Here is a 22,696-nt window from a genome sequence, read left to right on the forward strand (position 1 = left end):
ATTCTCATAGAAGGGTGGATATAATTGCCATCAATAGAAGAACCCAGAAAGCGTTGGTCTTTAACCCTACGATTTGCTTTGAACGAGACACGAATCAAGCACTGCAGATAAATGATGACAAGCGAGCTAAATATGCACCTTGTCTTCCATACCTTAGTGAAAAATATGACGTTTCGCTTTACAACTGGGATGTTATAGTCTTAATATTTGGAGCGAGGGGTTGTTTACCAAAATTTACATGTAATATTCTTAAATCCTTTAAAATTCCCTTTTATGAGGTTCAGAAGATTGTGATGGAAATTCTGAAGGCCTCTCTTCAAATTCTACACTATCATCTATATGTTAATACGTAAATTTTTGTTTTAATGTACAAATCGAATAATTATTTTACTCGTTTCATTTCCCTTTATCTTTTATGGTTGTTAATTTCGGATCCTAGTCGTCAACCTCACTTGAGGACGGATGATTTTAAATAAATCTTAGTAGTAAATATATACGTTTAATTTAACAATTTTTTGAAATGTAGCCTACACATTGTACTACTCGTAATGTGTTTATATTATATTTCAAAATATAATAGAAACTTCCAGCAATAAAATGCCAATGATAAACGTTATTCCTCACCTCAGTGAACTCGACGGTTAGAGGATCGCCAGTGATACTGCCGTCCGGGTTCTTGTAGCCGGCGTAACTGATCAGCTGGGTGTTCCACACCTTGTAGTCATGTCTGCCATCCGTTCGCTGGGGAAACACCGTGATAGCCGACCTGAAACAATAATGGCGTGTTTTCTTCTGCAGGTAATCTATTTATTTGACAGTAAGTAAAAGGTTCGTTTCAACAACAGTCAGGAACCGTCCGTAACCATCGTGAGTATGCGCAGTACAGAAAAAGCGTTCCAACACACGGCAAACCAGTTCTGAACCGGAAACATGTACTGCAGTCGGGCGTTCCAACAAACTTTTGACACGGGTTCGGAACGGTCAGAAGTAGTGAGCGGATTGAGGCATGTACGGAAGAGTACGCGAGACGCGCATGCGCATAAGCTCACCAACGTCTCCTGGATACTGAAGAAAGACATGCTCAATGAGGTTAAGATGAAAAGTGACAGTGCAGACTAATAATGAAACTAGAGATTTAATTTAAGTTTTCGGCAAAAAGAAAGAGAATGAAAATTATTTGGGTAATGAAATAGTTAATTACAATTTCAACATGCAACCTTGATTAAAAGTATCATAACTAACATATATAAATTAATAATTTAAAAAAATAACTATTTCTAGATGAGAGTCCCCCAGTACACGACATTGAATTATCGGAATTCTTGCCTTCCATATTTTTTTGTCATCTTTTTTATAGAAAATGATCGAAATTCTACTTTCTACAATTAGAATTAGCTGCGAAACGATAATAATTAAGCATCCTGTTCTTAGCAAAGATGATCACAGTTATAGCATTTCTGGATTTAGTACATAACGATCCGTGAACGCTTTCCAGTAGCGTCCAGTCCAGTTTCGATCCCATATCAGATGCTCAACTAGCGCATGCGCATTAAATGGTACAGGAACCGTACATGAACTGATCCAGGGGCGTATTTTGCGGACTACCGGGGCTACCGGCGGTAGCCCAAGGAAATTACAAAAGAAAAAGTTTATAATATAACATAATGTAATAATTTTGTATTATTAGTTTTACCACAGTAATTAAAATTAAAGTAATTGTTAGATTTATATGCGCTCTCTGCTCTCGAAAAGAAACAAGTTGTCAAGGCGGCATCGCTGGAGAAACCGCTGCTACGAGGGGTAGCCTGTGACCGTTCCGCTCACGCTGTCCTGTCGCACAACTGCCCGTCCCCCGCTCCCTTCTGTTTCTATCGTGCAGTGTAGGCCGGGTGAGTTGCCGCTCTCGTGATCGGTTTCTTCGAAGGCGCGAAGCAACAATACGCTTAGTACGCTAGCTCATCAATGTGATTGTGTTCTTGCAGTGCAGTATTTTAAATTTGTGATTTGTTCGAGTGTCTAAGAGTTATATTAATTGTGAATTATTAAGTTTTTAATTTCCCAATTAAGTGATATTGTGAAAAATATGGCAGAACAAGTTTCTGGAGAGGTTTGTGTTGAAAATGACTGTGTAATAGAAGGTTTATTAAAAATGCCTTTTAATCGTCGTACATACAACGAGAAAGTTGAAATTGTGAAAATGGAAAGACCAACTCCTGAGTTAAATTTGTCCATGAACGTAAAAGAAAAACAGCGTGAGTACACACGCCATTTCACTTCAACATCATATGGTAAGTGGAATTGGTTGTGTGGTAGTTCTAAACTGTCTAAACTATTTTGCTGGCCATGTTTGTTATTTAGCCCGCGAAACTAATGTGTGGTCAAAAGAGGGGTTTTCTAATATGAACTCCCTTCGAACGGCAGTCCTAAAACACGACAAATCAAAAGCTCATATTTGTAGTAGCATGAACGTTGCAAACTTTGGGAAGACAAGAATTGATTTACAGCTAGATAAGCAAAAAGCTCTACACATCAACCAACACAATGCTGTTGTGAAAAAAAATCGGGAGATTTTACTGCGTCTTATAACGCAGTCTGCTTTATAGGAAAACAAGAATTGGCTTTTCGGGATCATAATGAGAGTGTGGAATCAGACAATAGAGGAAATTATATTGAATATTTAAGTTTCTTAAGTGAATTTGACCATTTACTGGCCAATCATCTTGAGAGTTCAACAGTATTTCGTGGTACTTCTACCGCAATTCAGAATTACTTAATATTTGCTATAAGTGGGGTTATGATAAAGAACATAAAATCTGAAATAGAAGAAGCACCTTTTGTGGCCATTGTTGTTGATGACAAGTGATCAGAGTCAATTGTCCACTGTTTTAAGATACGTCGACAGTACTGCCAATGTTCAAGAACGGTTTATAGGATTCACAAATGTCAGTTCGGACAAAACTGCTGCTGCTTGGTTTCAGCATGTGGAAGGTGTTATAGCAGAATACAATGTCGGCAATAAGTTAATTGCACAGACATACGATAGTGCTTCAGTTATGGCGGGAAATATTAATGGCTTAAAAACAAAAGTTCAAGAAAAGTATCCTCAAGCACTATTTGTCCATTGTTACAGCCATGTTCTCAATTTAGTTCTGCAACAAACTACTTCATCCATTCCAGAATGCCGCATTTTTTTCAAAACACTGTCGGGTTTAGCTGCATTTTTCTCATCATCTGCTAAAAGATCAGAAAAACGCAAGGAATTTATGAAAAAGAAACTCCCAAAAATAGCACCAACTAGATGGAATTTTACATCTCGGCTTGTAAATACAGTAAAGGAATACAGAGAACAACTGACTGCTTTCTTTGAGTCATTTGTAATGACTCTGAAGAAAACTGGGATGATGATGTAATCGTGCAGGCTCAAGAATATTTGTATTTTTTCACACAGTTTCAGAATATATTTCTTCTTGAAGTCTATGCTAGAGTGTTCGCACATACAGATGTGCTCTACAATATTCTTCAGACAAAAAGTCTAGACATAGCATACTGCTTGCAAGAGGTATCAAAGTTAAAAAAAATATTATATCCGAGTTCAGACGTAGTGGGTTTCCGTCCATATGGAGTAATATGGAAAATGAAAATTCTTCGGCCAATACAATGGAACCACCATTAAAGCGAAGAAAAGGAGATGATGAATTGAAATACAGGCAGCTGTACTACAGCATACTAGATCGTATGCACATGGAAATTACTGACAGATTTTCTGATTATGGAAAGCTTCAGTTCACACATCTTCTAGATTGTCAAAAATTTTTTGCTTATGGAGAAAACTTTCCAAATGAGGCACTAAACAAATTATTTCAGTCCTATAACAGTCACTTTGGTCAAGTACGTTTGAAAAATAAATTAAGCGTAATATATTCAGCAGAAGTCTTTGATTTTTCGAACAAACCTATCCATGAAATATTATCTCCCATATATGAAAACCAGCTGAACCAAGTTATTCCTGAAGTCCTTAAATTGGCAACATTAATTATGACAATACCAGCTACGTCAGCATCGGTAGAAAGAACATTTTCTGCGTTGAAGCGAATAAAATCCTACTGTAGATCAACTCATACACACGAACGTTTATCCGGCTTGGCACTGATGTCCATTGAAAATTCATTTCTACAGAAACTTCGCAAGCGGCCCAACTGTAATTTCAATGACGAAGTCATCAAAGTATTTTCGTCCCAATCAAGACGTCTGGAATCCACATATAAATAGGTAAGGAATTTTATAATAGGGATTTTAAAATATATTTTGTGTAATAATAGGGTCAGTGGTAGCCCAGACCCTTAAACCAGTATACGCCACTGATCCATGAACTGCTTGTTGGAACGAACCTAAAGAAGAATACAGACCGGAGTTTTCATACCGGATGACAGGTTTTAAGTCCCGAAATAGAAGGGTTGTATCTTGTCTTTCATCAGGCGGTTCGGTTTCGATCCCAGGCCAGGTCATGATGGAATATGTGGTGAACAAAGAAGCAGACGTTGCATAGTGCTTCTCTCAGGGTACTCCTGTTTCCCCCTATCATTCCACCAACTCACTCTCATTTAAGCCTGCCATTCGTCCCGGATTTTCCGGGATCGTACGATTTGGAGTTAAGTGTCCCAAGTCCCGATGGAAACACTTCGGGACGCCCAAATGTCGCAGTTTCTAAAAAAAATCGTTTAAATAATTTCTTAACATAATTTTTACGTTACATGAAATCAAAATAGTGTTAGTTTTATTCTCTGCGTCAGTATTATTTTAATAAAAATAGTTGTGCTGTTATCTGCACGATACCGACCAGAATCGACTGGAGTCAATGGATTGGGAGTCTGGGACCATCGATACAGAGAGCGAAGTATTACTACAGTCTAGTATATAGTCATGAAGCTCAATACATAGTAAAAATGCATCCATAGATAGTTGCTAACCACTAGGATTGCTAATATCGCCTCATCACAGACAATGAGAAATAGTACCGGCACAGTCTATTGTTCCTAGCACCCTCACAACTCAACCTTCGTGACTGTATATACTAGACTGTGGTATTACACTGTAAAGTTATATATAGATTTCATTGAGAATATAATCTCTGTTAAAGTAGATTCAAGTAATCTTTTCGATGAGTCTGATACAATGAAGTCGAAAATTGCAGATAGTTTACAAACATGGAATTTGAATTCTGTAAAACTAAAGGAGAAATGGCTGCTTGTTTTGAAAGTGTTGAAAGATCAACATACAGTATCTGTTGTTCAACTCTTGCCATTGTCACTAAATTCATATTTTGTCTACCTTCCTCACACACCGAAAATGAGAGATTATTTGGTTCAATGAATCAATATTGGAGAAGAGAAACATGCCGAATCAAGTTTTGCTAATACTCTAACACTGAAATATAATTTGAAAATGTCCTGCATAGTAATGTATTAATCGTTGTCTTGTTTTCATATTATATTTTCCTGAAAGAAAAAATTTTCATTTAAAATGTTACAGTGATATATGAGAATGAAGACTAACAATAGATAATTCTGAGGAGAGCGAAAAACGGAAGGTATTATTTGCTTGGAGTAATTCCATTCGTATTCAGGATTCTTTTAATAAACAATCTGGAATTTGAAAAAAAAAAAATGAAATTTGATATTTTACGAGCATTACAATAAATCTACGATGGGGTTCTCTTGCCTTTCTTCCCTTCCGCAGGAAACGTGGCTAAGAACAAGTATGATTATAGAGTCGAGACAGCCTCGGAACATTTGATATTTATTTTCTACATTTAAAAGAGCTTGCAGAAACAAAACAAAATCGTATCGCTTTCCAAATATTTTATCGTCCTTAATAGTTCACTGTCCTCGGCTAGGTTCGAACACGCCAGCCTTAGATCTAACATCACGTGTGGTAATCACTCGACTATCAAAAACGTCTTTAATAAGAAGGCTTAATCTAACCGAGTGAACCAGGGTTGCAGTTGTACAGGTCGGTTAGGCAGCTGTCTGCTTTGTCACGTTGTAGCGCTCAACAGGTTCGCGCGTGGACAGACAGGAGGCGACGGACTGGATTATCAGATCCTCTGTGCGTCGTATCGCATTACAGCAACTTGTCTGCAGCCTTCTCAAGCGGAAACTATAATACAGTGTCATAGGGAAACAGAGATAGGCTATACATAATACTATGTGACTTCCGAGATGTCCAGCGGGTTCTTTAATTGCTTTCTTGTTTTGGACACTTTACTTTAAAGAACAATTTCTTATATGACATTGAAGTGTGAATTAAAAAAAAAAAAAAAGAAAGGAGTGTCCAAAATCTATAAGCCACACTCATAAAACTCCTAGTACCACTAAAATGTAAGGCTTACAAAATTATACCACAAAAAAAAGAAGAGAAATGTTAAGGGGTTAGGTACAGCTTACAGTAGTAAAATTTTCAAAATATTGAATTTTTTTTTTCCTCCATTAGTCTACCTTCCACAGGGAAATCATTTTACTTTTACTAACATTTTTAATATTAACTTGCCTATACTTCTGGATCAACGCTGTTTGCTACCCCGTTCCACGACTGGAGTTCCATGATACTGGCATAATATACAAACAAATCACTTCACTAGGTATAGGAGGGAAGAAAAGTAGTTCATCCATTTACGTAAACTAGGAAATATTGCGCTTTTGAGTTTGATAATTTTCATTACGTTTTTGTTTAATCACAATACAGTACAGTATTAACAATGAGTGTTTTTACTCACGAACTGAGCTGTCCATGTGGACGTGTTCATTAGGCAGTATATGTTATAATGTTTACAGCACATTGGCGTATAATATAGAGAATGAAATTAAATTGAAAAATAATCATAATATGGATATTTAAACACATTTTTGAAAATGCTGGCCGTTCATTTCGATACAGGCTTCAGTTCTAATGTGCATATTATCGCACTATAGACTATTGTACCTAATCCCAATTACCAGTTTCGTTCTTCTTGTTGAAATAATTCCGTACCTACACTATAAAAGGGCACCTTAGGTACTGTAAATTCAATCTTCACTTCTGCCCGATCCGAAAAGATAAAATTACTCAGACATACTATCTACTGTCCGTCCAAGTGATTATGTCGTAGGGTCGTAGAAAGGGAGGAAATCACGTGACAGTTAATTACTTAACAAGGTCCTTTTATTTAATTTATTTTAAACAGTTGCATAATATTACGTAGACGTCCAATTCCTAACAGAAATTAATGTTCTGAGAAAGGAGCTAAGACAGCCCAGCCACTAGCTGGCGAATAAAAGCTGGTGGGGGGAAACCGGGATACGACGTAGGCAAATGGACGATAGTACCTGTGCCAAAATGATTCGATATTGGAAGCTCTTTCGTCACTGGAAAACGCGAACATATTTTTGGAACGTACTGTTTACTATGACCGTAAGGCTACTATGACTGTATATGCGGTCTTGGATCTGTGTGAAGGACGGTTGAACTTCATTAGTAGAAGGGGTGGGAGTGAAGTACATTCAAAAACTCAGGTACAATAAAAAGTGAAGTAAAAATAAAATGATGTCCCTGTATAATAATAAAAATTAGTATGTGTAAAATACTGTTCTTCTGCTATATGAAAAAAAAAAAATAATTTTACCATTTAAAAAATTATTTCTTTTTCTTTTTCAAAATTCAAAATGGTGGCAGTTTACTGTGCAGTGATGAATCGTTTCCCTCATAACTAAAAAATTATCCAACATTCTGCGATGAAATTTTTTTGTGTGTATTTATGCATGTCATATCTGCAATATGATGCAAAATCACTTCTGTACCTTTCATAGTTAGCCCATCAATAAAATGAAAGAGAGAGAACATGAAAAATTAAAAAGTTTATGAGTTATGAGGGAAATGCTTTATCACTGCACAGTGAACTGCCACCATTTTAAATTTTGGAAAAAAATATAAATAATTTCTTTTTAATGGTAAAAATATTTTTTCCATATAGCAGAAGGACAGTGTTTTACATATACGAATTTTCATTATTGTACAATATACAGTAATGGAAGAAAAAATGTTGAATATTTTCAAAACTTTTACTGCTGAAAGCTGTACCTAACCCGTTAAATGTGGAAAACATACACAAAAATAAAAACAAATCTTACCTAAAGAACTGGACACTATTGAAAGAAATTAGCATGAATAATAATAATAATAATAATAATAATAATAATAATAATAATAATAATAATAATAATAATAATTAGAAGGCGTCATAAGCTATGAAAACTATTTCATGTTATGCTCATAATGTAGTTCCAAGACAGTTCCTTTTGACAAATCGTTTTCCAGTCAGTAAATAAAATCGCGACGTCTGAAGTAGTTAAAAATAATTAAAACTATATGTGTTGTTATTTCTGAATATTCTTGAAACACTTGTTGAATTTTTATTTTAATCTGCCACTATAGAACTCTTTCCTCAGAAGGAGAAGTAATAAAACTTTTTATAAGTTTGTGTTATGGCAGTTTTTATAATTACATATTAACCTTATACAGTAAATATAATTCAAAATTTAGTTTAGACGACATTCCGTACCATTATTAATTGCATTAATTCATTAGACCAATCGTGGCGAAAATATGATCGTGCGCCGAGCCAGTGTGTAATCTGCAATGTGCATAGCATCTATGGAGGGAGGCGGACACCCGAAGGGGAAGTCAAGCAACTGTCTGACTTATTAACGGATTTTCATTTTCCTTACGTCAAGCACTTAAATATAATATTATACAGTACAAGGCTACAAACTAATGTTTAGTACGTGTAACGAAGAAAGAAATGAATAAGTAAACATAGGGCACATTATTACAACCTAAAATTAACTGTCTTCAGAATGTCTCTGCGACAGAGTTTCAAAATCAGGAATTATGTCACTTACTGCCAGTCGTAGTTGATCACGAAAGTATTTGTCTGTCAGTCGTGATCTAAATTTGGTTTTACTACTTTCATTGTTGAAAATAATTTTTCACAAACGTAAGTTGTAGCGAACATGGCTTCAACAGAGCGATCGAAAGAACGAAGTTTCGGATATTTATTTTTTGGCAAAGATTTGGAAAGTTCAACATTTGTCAAGTCCTTACATCTAGCTTTCATTTAACATCACATTGTAAATCTGTGAGTTTAAAATTGAAGATCTAACCGCATTATTCGTACATCTGCTGAAAAAGCATCGACGTGCAGAGATAATAATAATAATAATAATAATAATAATAATAATAATAATAATAATAATAATACAACCTTTTAATGTGTCATAATGTGGGTGACATGTAGTACAATGCCTTTTTATGTTATACAACCGTTTTCCTCGTAATACTTGTGAACAAATCATACATTTAATATTCTCATCAAATTGGCAGCAAAAAATTGCGTCCTCCCATCCTACTTGAAACTTTCGTTTTTGTAGAGGTACATGGTTTCGAGAGACATATACCACTCGCAGATCAGAGACCAATAGAAATGGAACGGAATTTGACTTCAGTGAGTGAGAGGGTGGGTGTTGAGGAAGGTTAGAAGCAAGAGAAATGCATAGCTATAATTGCGAGCCACAATGTGCTCGCGAGTCACATTTTCGCCACGGCTGCATTAGACATCTCTTTTCACTGAATGTGCTATTGGTTACTGAAACGGTCAGATAACGATACGACGACATGGAGTAACTGTGGAACGAGAGCGACAGAGAAGTCGAAGTTCTTCGAGAGAACCTGATTCACAGTCACTTTCTCCACAATAGATTTCACAAAATCTATAGAAAAGAAACCTAAGTTTCCTTCAGTGAGAAAGCGTCGACTAATTGACGGATCTATGATTTCATATAAGAATTAAGTTAATTACACCTGTCTTTATAAACAGAAGTTTGGTTATATTCAATTATTGTGAGGGGAAAATGGTGTGTTGCAATCCAGTGCCAGTAGAGACTCAAGCAAAGAAAGGGCGCGTGGAGTGGAGTTGTATTGAACCACGCTATAGAACTTGGACATGTCGTGGCAATGGAAGGAAATGCCATGCCTATAAAATTAAGTTATACCTTATTAATTCAGAAGCCAGACACAAATAAGTCTGAAACTTGTGATGCCAACTCGACAGGAGGGTGAGCTATGTAGAGACATGAAGGCCACCCTCGCCTCTCAACCCCCGGAGTAACCGATTCTTTGGGCTGATATTATTTCCGGAGATTTGACCTCTTTACATATATAGTAACTCGCCTGTTTCAAAAGAGATGAATTTCAAGTGACAGACCATATATGTGACACAAAAAAGTAAGTTACACAAACATTTTACAGTATCTATGCGGGCCGCATCTGTGACAGCTCTAGTACGCTGGTCTTCTATCCAGGTGGCCCGGATTGATTCCCGGCCTGATCGTACCTATCAGAGTGCTGCATTGGAGTTTAATCGCTCGCTTGAACTCGGTCGAGTGTCGCACCCTCGAGTGAGATACGATCGGTCGTGATACGCTCGTAATAAATAGAAGCACAATACAAGGTCGCCTCACCGACATGTCTTATCTTGTATGGAAGGCGACAGATAAGATACACATATGTTTTGCTCACACGGTAAAAATAAGGCTTTATTTTCTGCGTTTATGACAAACGTTTAATGGAACAGTCAATGGAACGTACCAAAACAGGAACATGAAGTTATAAATAAAATAGTATGAAAAACTTCGATATACAATTATTATTGCTAATTAATAATTATTCAGTATTTGATTTACCACATATATAATATGATAGGTCCATACATAGTGTTCCGCCTATATACTGCGACAATGTAGAAACGTTTTACAAAATATTATTGATATAACAGTAGATTAATAACAATATTAGGATAGAGATAACGTCACAGAAAATATAATAAACGAATAATCATGCTGCACAACTGTTACAGACGCAAAGATTGATACACTTATTATTATTATTATTATTATTATTATTATTATTATTATTATTATTATTATTATTATTATTATTATTACTAGAAAACTTGATACAGTTCTTGCATTATCGTGATTGTGTTCTCCGTTTATAATAATTACATTTACATCCAATAACATCTATCAGATATGGCAAAAACAAAATCACTCCTGTGTGGAAGAAAAAAAAACATTTACCTAAAACATGTATATTACATTTTAAAGTAAGTTTTGTAGTTGTACTATGGAGAGGTTAGTTAAACACTGCGAAGTTTTGAAATGATAAACAACTATGATGTTACTACACAGTTCATCACTGTAACGAGAACGAATGTCTAACGCTCGGCTTACACCGTTCGAGGATTTATCGCTCGTGACAATTTTACCTATCATGTATGTGCGCTACCTATCGGATTATGCTATGAACTACTTGGCGCTCGAGCGAAAACGTCCGATGCAGACCTCTGGTACCTATCTTCACTACTGTAGACTTTTCTTGTTTTGGTCAGTACTGACTAACAGAGAAGGACTACTCGGGAACTCGCCGTCATGTAGAGAGGACTACTCGGGAACTCGCCGTCATGTAGAAAGGACTACTTGGCAACTTACCGTCGTGTGGATAAGGGTATTTAGGAACTTGGTGTCGTGTAGAACACATTACATCGGAATTATAGACGACTTAGGAACCAGTCGTGTGGCACTGAAGATTGGTGATGTATTGATTTATTAATTACGATGTAATGTCTATAGACAGACATACAGTCCAAAAAATTCTTGGTTATACACTTTCTTCAATATTCTTAATGGTAATAAAATGACAAAGGTCTAGGGGAGCCATTTTCAACCAGTGTGTCGCGAGAAAATGAAAATAGTACAGTTTGTCTAGCAAAAACTGGAAAAATAAAAGTGAAAAGATTGGTAAAAAAAAGTGAGTCGACAAGCGTCAACTTTCAGTAGAAGTGGCACAAGTCAACATTCAATAAACAGATTATATTTGTGCGAGAATGGCTGCAGCGCGGCCAGGGCTGACAGGTATGTAAAATTATAATATCGTACCAACTTTAAAAAAATATTGTATTTTATTTGTTTTTATTTTAAAAAATGTCGCACATTAATTACCCCCATATGCCGTGAGACTTTTTTTTTTTAATTTTGACCACTGAATGTAAGCAACACAGAATTCCTAATTTTATTATAATGACCATGTTAAATATAGGCTGACACAATCATACACATAAAATATAGGCCTATTATATTGAAATTCTGGCATAGTTTCCCATGCCTCGCATAATAATAATAATAATAATAATAATAATAATAATAATAATAATAATAATAATAATAATAAGCAGGCGTTGGTGGAAAAAACACAACGGGAGAAACTGGAGTATTTCTAGTTACATTTGCCAAACTAACGATGTTTCTGCCACAAAGCTCTCACTTAGCCAGTTCGATTCCCAATTCCTTTGGTAAGAAGTCGTGAAAATAATCTACTATACAGCTTCTTTAATACAGCATTTATTACGTTAATAATCTTTGGTCTCAGATCATATTTTTACTCAGTGAAAAATCGTATAATAGATAAGCAATATAGTTTTTAACTACTCTGGGTGACAAGTCTGCTGCCAGATATAGATATGCTCCAAATAAGAGCAGACTTTTAATTAAAGCAGCGAATGATTTTTAATTACAGTAATCAACTAGCAATCACTGTTAAGCGAAGTAATATGCGAATCCAATAGAGCTTCAGGCGTTGATTCTTAATCTGTTTTTTTTTCTGCTACATCTATGTAGGTGTCAAAATGAGAGCAATTTCATGATTCATTTCGTCTCAAAATTGGAGTAGAAGTTGATATTTTTATTATATATCGCATTAATCTTGCGTGTCATACAATGATGTAAATGTGTATATAAAACTCCAGTTTTGATGTCGGAATTATAAACACTAACAAACTTGTTTTCAATAATCATCATCATCATCAGCAGCAGCAGCAGCAGCAGCAGGAGCAGCAGCAGCAGCAGCAGCAGTAGTAGCAATAGCATTGCATTTTTTGGTTTCTGGATGGTATTAAATTTTTAACTTTTCAGTTATTTCAATATGTCTTTTACTAATTTGATTGTAGACATACAGATCAGATTTCCTGTTCTTTGACCTTCCATTCTGCTCCTATGTTGATATAAGGACTTCTGTCAACCAAGTTTAATAATTGAATCGGTCCCTGTTAAAAGGCACTAAGTCAATTTTGACGACATGGACATTTTTACGGCTTTCTTAATTTTTTCTGCATTTAATAGACAATGAAACAAACGAACTATACTACATGAGTGATGCTTAAATACAACACAAATAGAAGTTTACAATAATAAGCGAGTAAAACAGTTTTATTCAATTATCACAATAATGAAAAAAATTATAATGACCGATTCCATTATGAATTCTAATATCGTCATTATGTAGGCTTATTGCTTTCTTATGTGTTCTGACAACATCTCAAGTCCACGTCGGAGTCCATTAATGTACTACTTTGATTTAATGTAAAATTTAATTATTTGAGTCCGTATGTTTAGCATTTATAGTACTTAAAATAGACAGGCAAAGAAGGCAATTAAACATGAAAACGGCAGTGTAAATTATATTTAAAAAAGGGCACAATGTGAAGAGAAAATGGCAACTAAAATATAAAAATGCACTGTGAATTTAGAAAAAAAAATATAAGCCTATTTTTTGATATTCATGCAGCACACCTTGTTATTATTGAACATTACTGTAAGTTATACAGAGATATAATTTTCTTTGTACTAACATTTCTAATATTAACCTGGCTATACCTTTAGATTAACGGTTGAGGACCGGAAACACCGTTTGCTACCCCCTTCCACGACTGGAGTTCGATGATACTGGCGTAAAATACAAACAAATCACTTCACTAGATATAGGAAGGAAGAAAAGTAGTTCATCCATTTACGTAAACTAGGAAATATCGCGACTTTGAGTTTGATAATTTTCAGTAGGTTTTTGTTTAATCAAAGTAGGTACAGTACTGTATTAACAATAAGTGTTTTTACCTACTAACTGGGCTATCCATTCGGACGTATTCATTATGCAGTGTATATTATACTGTAGCACATTAGCGTACAATATAGAGAATGAAGTTAAATTGAAAAATAATCATAATATTAATATTTAAACACATTTTTGAAAATGGTGGCCGTTATTTCGATACAGGCTTCAGTTCTTTTGTGCATATTATTGCACTATAGACTATTGTACCTAATTCCAATTACCAATTTCGTCCTTCGTACTAGTAACTCATGTTGAAATAATTCTGTACCTTCTCTATAAAAGAAATGTAAATTCAATCTTCACTTCTGCCCGATCCGAGAAGATAAAATTACTCAGACATGCTATCTATTTCTGTCCATGTGGTTTTGTCACAGGGTCGTAGAAAGGGAGGGAATCACGTGACAATTAATTACTTAACGAGGCCCTTTTATTCAAGTTATTTTAAACACTTGTATAATATTACGTAGACGTCCAATAACTAACAGAAATTAATGTTTTCAGAAAAGATCTAAAAGAGCCCAGCCACTAGCCTTTACAGAGGGGCGAGCAGAAGCGGGTGGGGGAAACCGGGATGTGACGTAGGCAAACGGACGACAATACCTGTGCGAAAATATGATTCAATACAGGTATTGAAAAATATTTCGTCACTGAAAAACGCGAACATATTTCTGGAACGTACTATACTCACTAACTCAGTACTGTTTACTATGACCGTAAGACGACTTTGACTGCATACCGGCCTTGGTTCTGTGTGGAGAACGGTTGGAAGTTTAATAGTAGAGGGGATGGGAGTGAAGTACGTTCAAAAACACAGGTACAATAAAAATTTAAGTAAAAATAATATGTTGTCCCTGTATATTTACATTTTCTAATATTAAACTGTGCCTTCTATCAGATATGGAGATATTTGGAGTGCCATAAACTAGTTCGGACGGACTTCTATCTAACACAACTGTATCTGACAGATTTATTTTATTTCCTGTAAGTAAGTTAGTACATATTTTGAAACAATACATATTTTCACTTTTCATTAATGCCATTTTGGTAGGCTGGAGGAGATTTTAAGGTTACTGGTAATTCCGTTTGTTTAATAAAGTTCTAGGAAGTGTTACAGTTTTGGGATACTAACATTTTTAACTCGCAAGTGAGAAAGGTAAATTGGAGGAAATCAAAATCTTAGTAGTTAAAATAATTTAAATATCAAATTTTGGATTAATGCAAAGGTTCGTAGCGTTTTTTTCGCTATGACAAAAGTTTTTGTATGAGATGAATAGAAGACAGAAATTAATAAGTAATATATTATCCTACATTATCTGCTAACTTGAGGTAGTTTTTCGATTCCACGTCTGAAGAAATCTGTTTGTTTGGAATTAAAGAAGTCGTCAAGCCGACTTTGTGAACTATCTTTGGAATCAAATGAATTTCCTTGAAGAATGTTGGACAGAGAACGGAAAAGGTGGAAAACTGATGGCGCAAGATCGGGAGAATATGAGGCATATAGAATCACCTCTCAACCAAGCTCCTGGTTAGCTACTTTCGTCGTGTTTTGCTGAGTGCGGCCAAGCATTATCGTGTTGCAACAGCACTTGATGTAATCTTCCCAGTGTTTTATTTTTTCAATTACAGGCACAAGAAATCCGAGTTGTTGGCAATAAATGTAAACAGTTATGGTTACATTCCTGGGAAGAAATTCGTTGTAAACCACGTCTTCTTTATTCCAACAGACACATAACATCATCTTCTGTGGATGGACACTACTTTTGTGCGGGTGTTATGTGTTGAAACGACACAATCATTTTCTTGCAGTGCTTCCTCCGATGGCCCTCAAATCCGTTTTCCACTTACATGGCACAAGTGCTCCGAGCCACCTCCGCTGTCTTTGATTCTATATTAAACTCAAACAGAAGAAGATGTCGGAAGTGTTCGTCTTTTTCCACTTGGCATAATCTTCAGCCCACAAATAGCAAAACATTCTTCAAATCCGCAAAATTCAAGACGTAGATACTTACAAGCACAACACTCTAAAAAACACGTGAAAATTGATAAGCAGCATCTTGCTAACAACGCAGTGTCGTGATGGCGAACTAATGCATCAACTTAACAACTATAAATATATTTTTGAAAGACAGCAGAGACAGGCATTTATTCTTAAAATAAGCAGGAATAGATTAAAAAGACAAAATAAAATATCCCCTAACACTTCTTCACTAGAAATACATTTAAGTCTATGCAACTTTGGCATATGCCAACCCAGTAATAAAACATATCTTTCCAAATATCCTGGCACCAATAATATTATTATGTATTTAATATGCGTCCTTATCAAATTGCAGGGATTCTTTAGAGCTTATATAATGAAGCAGTTTAAGATTTAAGAAGTCAGATCTATCCTCTAGGAGAAAGGGGAGATTTTAGTGACAGAAAGAAGCAGTCATTGACAATATATGTTCACCTCTGACATTTTTAGAGAAAACTTGTTAAACATCGATATCGGGAAAAGTCAAAATGTGTATTAAGTATATCAATGCAAATCTGGGAACAGATTTTTACAGCACAATAAGACTATATTTCTATGCTTTGCATAATGAAAAATCAAAAGTGATTTGAGGTGTAACTCTTACCTGATGTTTCCTTTGTTTGTACTGTACTTTATGTGATTGCACAGAGCTTCGAACATCCCGCTGGTCGTAGTGACATAGCGACAGTCAAATACCTGGAAAACAAAATAAAACATATTGTTATTTAATATCGTTCTAGTAACTACATTCTCAACTGCAATTTATCAATATCCAGTGATAGAGGTGACGCAATATTTTTCTTATCAAGAAAATTTCTCTGATATGGTCAATTATACCATGGAAATCTAGTGAAAATACTGCGATTCTAATTTCTAGTAATATATTAACAATAATACTAGTACCAGTAGGCCTACTGGTAGTACCAGTAGGCCTACTGGTAGTACCAGTACTGGTACCGGTACTAGCAATACTGGTACCGATGGCGGTAGCCGTAGCAGCAGTAGTAGTAGTACTAGTGATATTAGTAGTAGTAGTAGTAGTAGCAGTAGTAGTAGTGGTAATAATAATAATAATAATAATAATAATAATAATAATAATAATAATAATAATAACAATAATAACAGTTTCTCCTAAACTATTAGGCGAATTTTGTTCATATTTCTTTTGAGATTAAAACACACAAATTGCAATGATTTTTTTTGTGATATTTATTTATACAATGACAAGTGCAAGGACATAGTTACTACCAAACGAAAAACTGTCCCCCAAGAGAAATGACATATTATATATCGAATTATTTGTACTTTTTGTTGTGACTTTACTTAAAGTTCTTGTTGTTCCCGGGCAGAAAAGAAGAGAACACGTGCAGGAAAGTACACACAATAATAATAAATCCACTCCGAACATCACCTGAGCTTGCAAACACACTATAATTAACAGGATTATGTACATCATAGGTTTCCTGTGTAATAATACCGTATACCTGTCGCGACTCGCGGTTTTAAATTGGGTGAGGCTGTAAATGAACATAATTATAATAATCACCTGTAAATCGTTTGGAGCGTCGGGAATTGTATTATTTATTCGTTTATTCGTCTATTTATTTTTGCAAGACGGAAGTTAGAACAGTAACGTCATTTACGAGTGGATACATTATAATACTAACTAGTGCTGTCGACCGATCAAAATATTTAATCGATTAACGATTTGAATTATTCGATTAATCGAGCTTTGATCGATCTGAAAAAAGTTTTAATATACTGTAGTACACACTTATTATTAAATAAATTCATGTTTGGTGATAAACACAAGTATAAAATTTAGTATATATGTATGTATATATATATATATATATATATATATATATATATATATATATATATATACTGTATCGTTGTATTACAAAACAACACCGTTTTAGTTATTTACTAACATATTTATTATGTAGGCTTATAATTTATTGTGTCAGTTCTCAAGAGATTTTTGAGACAAACATAAATTTAAAAAGTATGAAGACTCACCTAGTTAACACTGCTTCATCCATGATTTTAAACATGTGAGTGCATTCACATGCTTCGTATTAAGTGTTGTTCTACGTTTAGTAACAATGTTTCCTGCATCACTAAACACGATTTTCTTTTCTGTCAAGCACTTCTTCACGATCGTTCAATTTAAATCTAAACGTTTCACCGAATTTATTTCTTAAATTCTCATAGGCCTATCACATTATGGAGTTTTTACTTTTTTCACAGACCACAGAAATATAATTTTTTTCTTTACCACACTAAACACACAACTTTCATCTAGAAACTCAGTAAAGAAACTGCAACAGAACAGCAGACTGAACCCTATTGTAGTCGGGTTATAAAACTTTAGAAAGGGAAGAAGACAGTTACTCTCTCACTTGCAAACAGTGCAGCTATGGCTAAGGGATGTGGGGGCCGAATTCATATGCTAGGAAGACGAGCTAACAAACTTAATAAGGATTTCGCATTGTGTTTCAACTTTGAATAGGACTAGCCAGGTCACTGTCCTAATGTCTTAATCTCTTTCTGAAGTGATTGTGCAACGATTTGCCCTATGCTATACCTGCTACATGCTTTGCAGTTATAAAATAACGGGATTATCATGTTTGTAGTAAGCAAATTCTGAGAGACGAATATTGTCGGAAATTTTACTCTGAGTTTGCATTAAGAAAATGGTAATTAATATCAAGTACAATCAACGAGTTAGAGTTGCATAGAGTGGCTATGAGACATGCCTGAGTGAAAGATTTAACTAATCTCCGCGGTTTTGTATTCCCACTAAATGATATTTCTTTTGGGATCGGACTTAGATATGCATGCTGTGTGTTCGGCAGTGTACTCTACGAACAGAAGTGAAAAAAGCAATTAAATATATCATACTACAAATACCGGCGAGTAGAATATCACACGTTAAAATCTACGTGTTTTCACCGTCTATTAAATAGCCTGGTGTTTTGAAAATTAAATTGAACTTAAAGAAATTGAATGAGATTAATTTTGTTACTTTTAACTGATAACAGGTTTCCTTTCCGATATATGAAGTTGACGAAGATATTGGTGTTAAGCATGAAAGTTCCTACTGCTGCAAGTTACTTCTGCTCAACCCACTTTGAGGAGAGAAAGTAATGATCAGAGACGACTTTAGTCTCACACAGTCCCAATTATATTTTCTTTTCCACCACATTTACAGAGGAAAGATGGCTCCCCACGACAAGCACCCAGCAAACGTGTTCGGAAGAAGGTTCTGTTACTTCTGATAACACATCTGCAGTGCATGGTAAGTCCATAACATAAGTTCATAGTCGCACTGCTTTGTTATAAAATAAGACCAAATTTCTAATTAAAAAAAGCATAATAATAGTGTACGTTCGTAGAGTATTGAGTGTTTCAATGATTGATTTGAGATTAGCCTACAGATCTTAATATTTGAAAGTAACTTATGATTAAATCATATGCTGAGACTAAAAGAAATTCGGCAAATAGGAAAGATTGGAGAATGCCGGGTTTGCGTGAAAGATCTGACCTTGGGTAGAACACTGTGAATGAATAAATGAAATTAAATTCATTACCTGTAACATGAGTTGACTATTTTCTAACTGTGATAATATAAAGGTGTATAATTTATATTTGTTAAATTTATACCATAAAATAATAATCTTATTTTATTCTTTAAGCTACTTGTGATGATCACAATTATCAATTTGAGAAGTCAAAGAAGCTTAAAGTTATGTATGATCGGGTACTTGCAGATAACATAGAATTGAAGAACCAGAGCAGCGTGTGGAACGTAAAGAAAGTGTTAAACTTACAAAATTTAGTGACTGGCTTTGTGTCATTGTGTCATTCAGTCTCTGATATGTTGAAGAGTGATGTGCTGAAAGAGCTTTTGAAAATGCAGATTTATGGTACTGGTAAGGTTCCCAGTATTCACAGCAGATAAGGAAGTTTGCCCTAAATCTGCATTTTTTATTCTGCTCAAGCGTGGGTCTACAGATACTTATGAAAATGTGTGAAACTATCCCATTAAAGGACTCTTCGTCAGTGGATGGGCAACCAGCTTTTATCGGGGAAAGTTTCGTCAAAATTGCCAGTGACGTAAAGGCTAGCGCAAGTCAATGCTAGGAATACAATAAAAGAATTAAATAAAAGGAAGTGGAGAAGCGAGAAAATCTACTCTGAAAGAAATGAAAAATACAGGGGGAAAATGGTGAATGTCACGTCCCTTTTAAGACAAAGATAATGATCTAATTCAGTATATTACTGCAAAATTTATTGATGTTTCTGCTGAAATTGAAGACAGGTAATGATAATTCTCCTTTTTATCAGTTTTGGTAACAAGAAGACAAAATTTATAGTAATCCATTGAATTAGATAATGACATCACCCTTAACAAAATGTGTAGGCCTACATTTATCGTTTTCCCCATGAATCCTTCAAATGCTAATGATTTATAATACATAATTATTAAAAATAAACTTTGAGTAACTTGTTTATTTTCCTTTAACAATTCCTTTTCTTGATATGTGATGTACATATTAGCAGATCTGCCACGCCCCTTCCATTCCCTCGACTATAAAAACGTGGCGGACGGACGTTCAAATGTCTTCAAACATGGCGCCAGCAAAGCCACTCTATGAAACTTTAGCTCGTTGAGTACAACCGATTAATTTCAATCGACTCAATTTTTCGATTAAATATTTTTATCGATTAATCTTACAACAGAAATTGATCGATTAATCGATCAGATTAATCGATTAAATCCCACAACACTAATAATAACACTTGTCAAATATAAAATGATTTTTTTTGTAGGCTAAATGAAATCAGCCCTCATGACCTTCTCTGCAAAATGTGGTTAGGTAATTCGTTTTCAATGAAATACACTGCAAGTACAGGCATTATTATTTCATATGAAGACTTCCACTCGTTTTAAAGTAGAGGACTTTTGTCTATTACAAATTTGCCTTTAAAGATACGATTTATGCTGACAAATATTCTTCAATCTTGTCACAGCATTTCTATTAAAAGCTTAGTTAGTTAATGATCCGTTGTACAGCAAATGGGGAGGTAGAACCAGAGTTTTGGGACTAGAAGTTCATCCACTCTTTGCTTTCACTTAAAGTTTCTTAATATAAGCTACTAAAAGTGAAATCTTGTAGGGGTTAGTAAGACGTGATTAGACGTAGAAATCTGAGCTTTGGCTGCAATGAGAAGCAACGGATTCCAACCCAAACGACACTTCCATCTCAGTTAAGCAGAGAGTATTGGAGATGACGTAGGGCCTACTGTACTTGGATCCTGCGATCTATTACATATCCGAAGAAAACAAATACCAATATTAACAGTTCCAAAACCGTTGACTGTCCGTACCGAATAAAATGAATATAATTTTAAAACGTTTTCTACTAATTTAAATTCTAAATTCCATTATTAAAATATGAGTTACTTTTTTTTTCAGAAACTTCCGGAATTGTTTACATTTATGGATTGTCGGACGATAAATCAAGACAAGCAAATCGCATTTACGAGGAAAGAAACAGAAAGCAGACAGCTCATATGTCTCAAGTTTTAAGTCCATAAAACAAATGTACTAATAGTAATAATAGTTAGAAGACACGAAACAGGAGAAAGGATAAAATTTCTACACATTCATAAGTAAAAAAAAAATATATATATATGTGGTTTATTTAACGACGCTAGCAACTACAGAGGTTATATCAGCATCGTCGGTGCACCGGAATTTTTGTCCCGCAGGAGTTCTTTTACATGCCAGTAAATCTACTGATATGAGCCTGTCGCATTTAAACACACTTAAATGCCATCGACCTCGGCCGAGATCGAACCCGCAATCTCGAGCATAGAAGGTCAGCGCTATACCAACTACGCTACCGAGGGCCACCATACGTAAAATATAACGGAGATTCGGAATATGTAAATCCTAAAATAGTGTGTCATTTAAAATAATACAGTTTACTGTCACACACAGTATGCCTGAATAACGTTTTTAGAATACTGGTATCATACTGTACGGTTTATTTCGAACAGCTTTTGTATAAAACTATTTTTTTGTAAAATTAAAATTTAAGACGTTATGAGTATACACTGTGTATAATTTATTTTATGTATGTTGGATAACTCGTATATGTTTCTGTACATAAGTTCTTGGAATTCAAAAGCTTAGTATTCATAAACCTTAACAGTAAGGTATGCGCTAGGCCAGTGGAAATTATACTCCCATCAGTACAATAATAATAATCATTTTTATGGGTTTCCTGTCCTCTTCTACCTTAGAGTTTCGAGGTTTCATTTTCTTCACTTTACCTACGCATTGGAGGTATAAGTGGCGGAGTTCCTGTGACGTGGGATCAAAACAACGCCGGGGCACCTCTTAAGACAAGACAGGGTATCTCATCAACTGAAAGTATCCATGCTCTACAGCAGTCATGTCAATTGATGCCCATAGGAGCAAGCGCGCGCTTTAGAGCTCAGCAGAGCCTGAGTGCTTTACAGCGGAAAGGAGAGAGACAGACGAAAGAGGTAGTATATGCCGCTTGGTCGATCTATATTCAGGGATGGCCAGCACTGATTTAATAGGTAGAAGGAAGAGAACTTATTAAA

The 22,696-nt window shown here is 35.1% G+C and overlaps 1 protein-coding gene across 2 annotated transcripts in view; it reads right to left on the reverse strand.

Annotated features, from left to right (window-relative positions):
• The window catches only part of Nos (Nitric oxide synthase), a 501,742-nt gene that overhangs the window by 130,964 nt on the left and 348,082 nt on the right, over nucleotides 1–22,696 (reverse strand). For both annotated transcript variants that reach the window (XM_069813071.1, XM_069813070.1), the window contains exons 4-5: nucleotides 16,656–16,747; nucleotides 625–766 (exon numbers count right to left, since the gene is read on the reverse strand). In XM_069813071.1, the coding sequence (XP_069669172.1) occupies nucleotides 625–766; nucleotides 16,656–16,747 (234 nt within the window). The remainder of the gene's footprint in view (nucleotides 1–624; nucleotides 767–16,655; nucleotides 16,748–22,696) is intronic.

The sequence above is a fragment of the Periplaneta americana genome, chromosome 16 (assembly GCF_040183065.1).
Source record: "Periplaneta americana isolate PAMFEO1 chromosome 16, P.americana_PAMFEO1_priV1, whole genome shotgun sequence".
In the NCBI taxonomy this organism is placed as follows: domain Eukaryota; kingdom Metazoa; phylum Arthropoda; class Insecta; order Blattodea; family Blattidae; genus Periplaneta; species Periplaneta americana.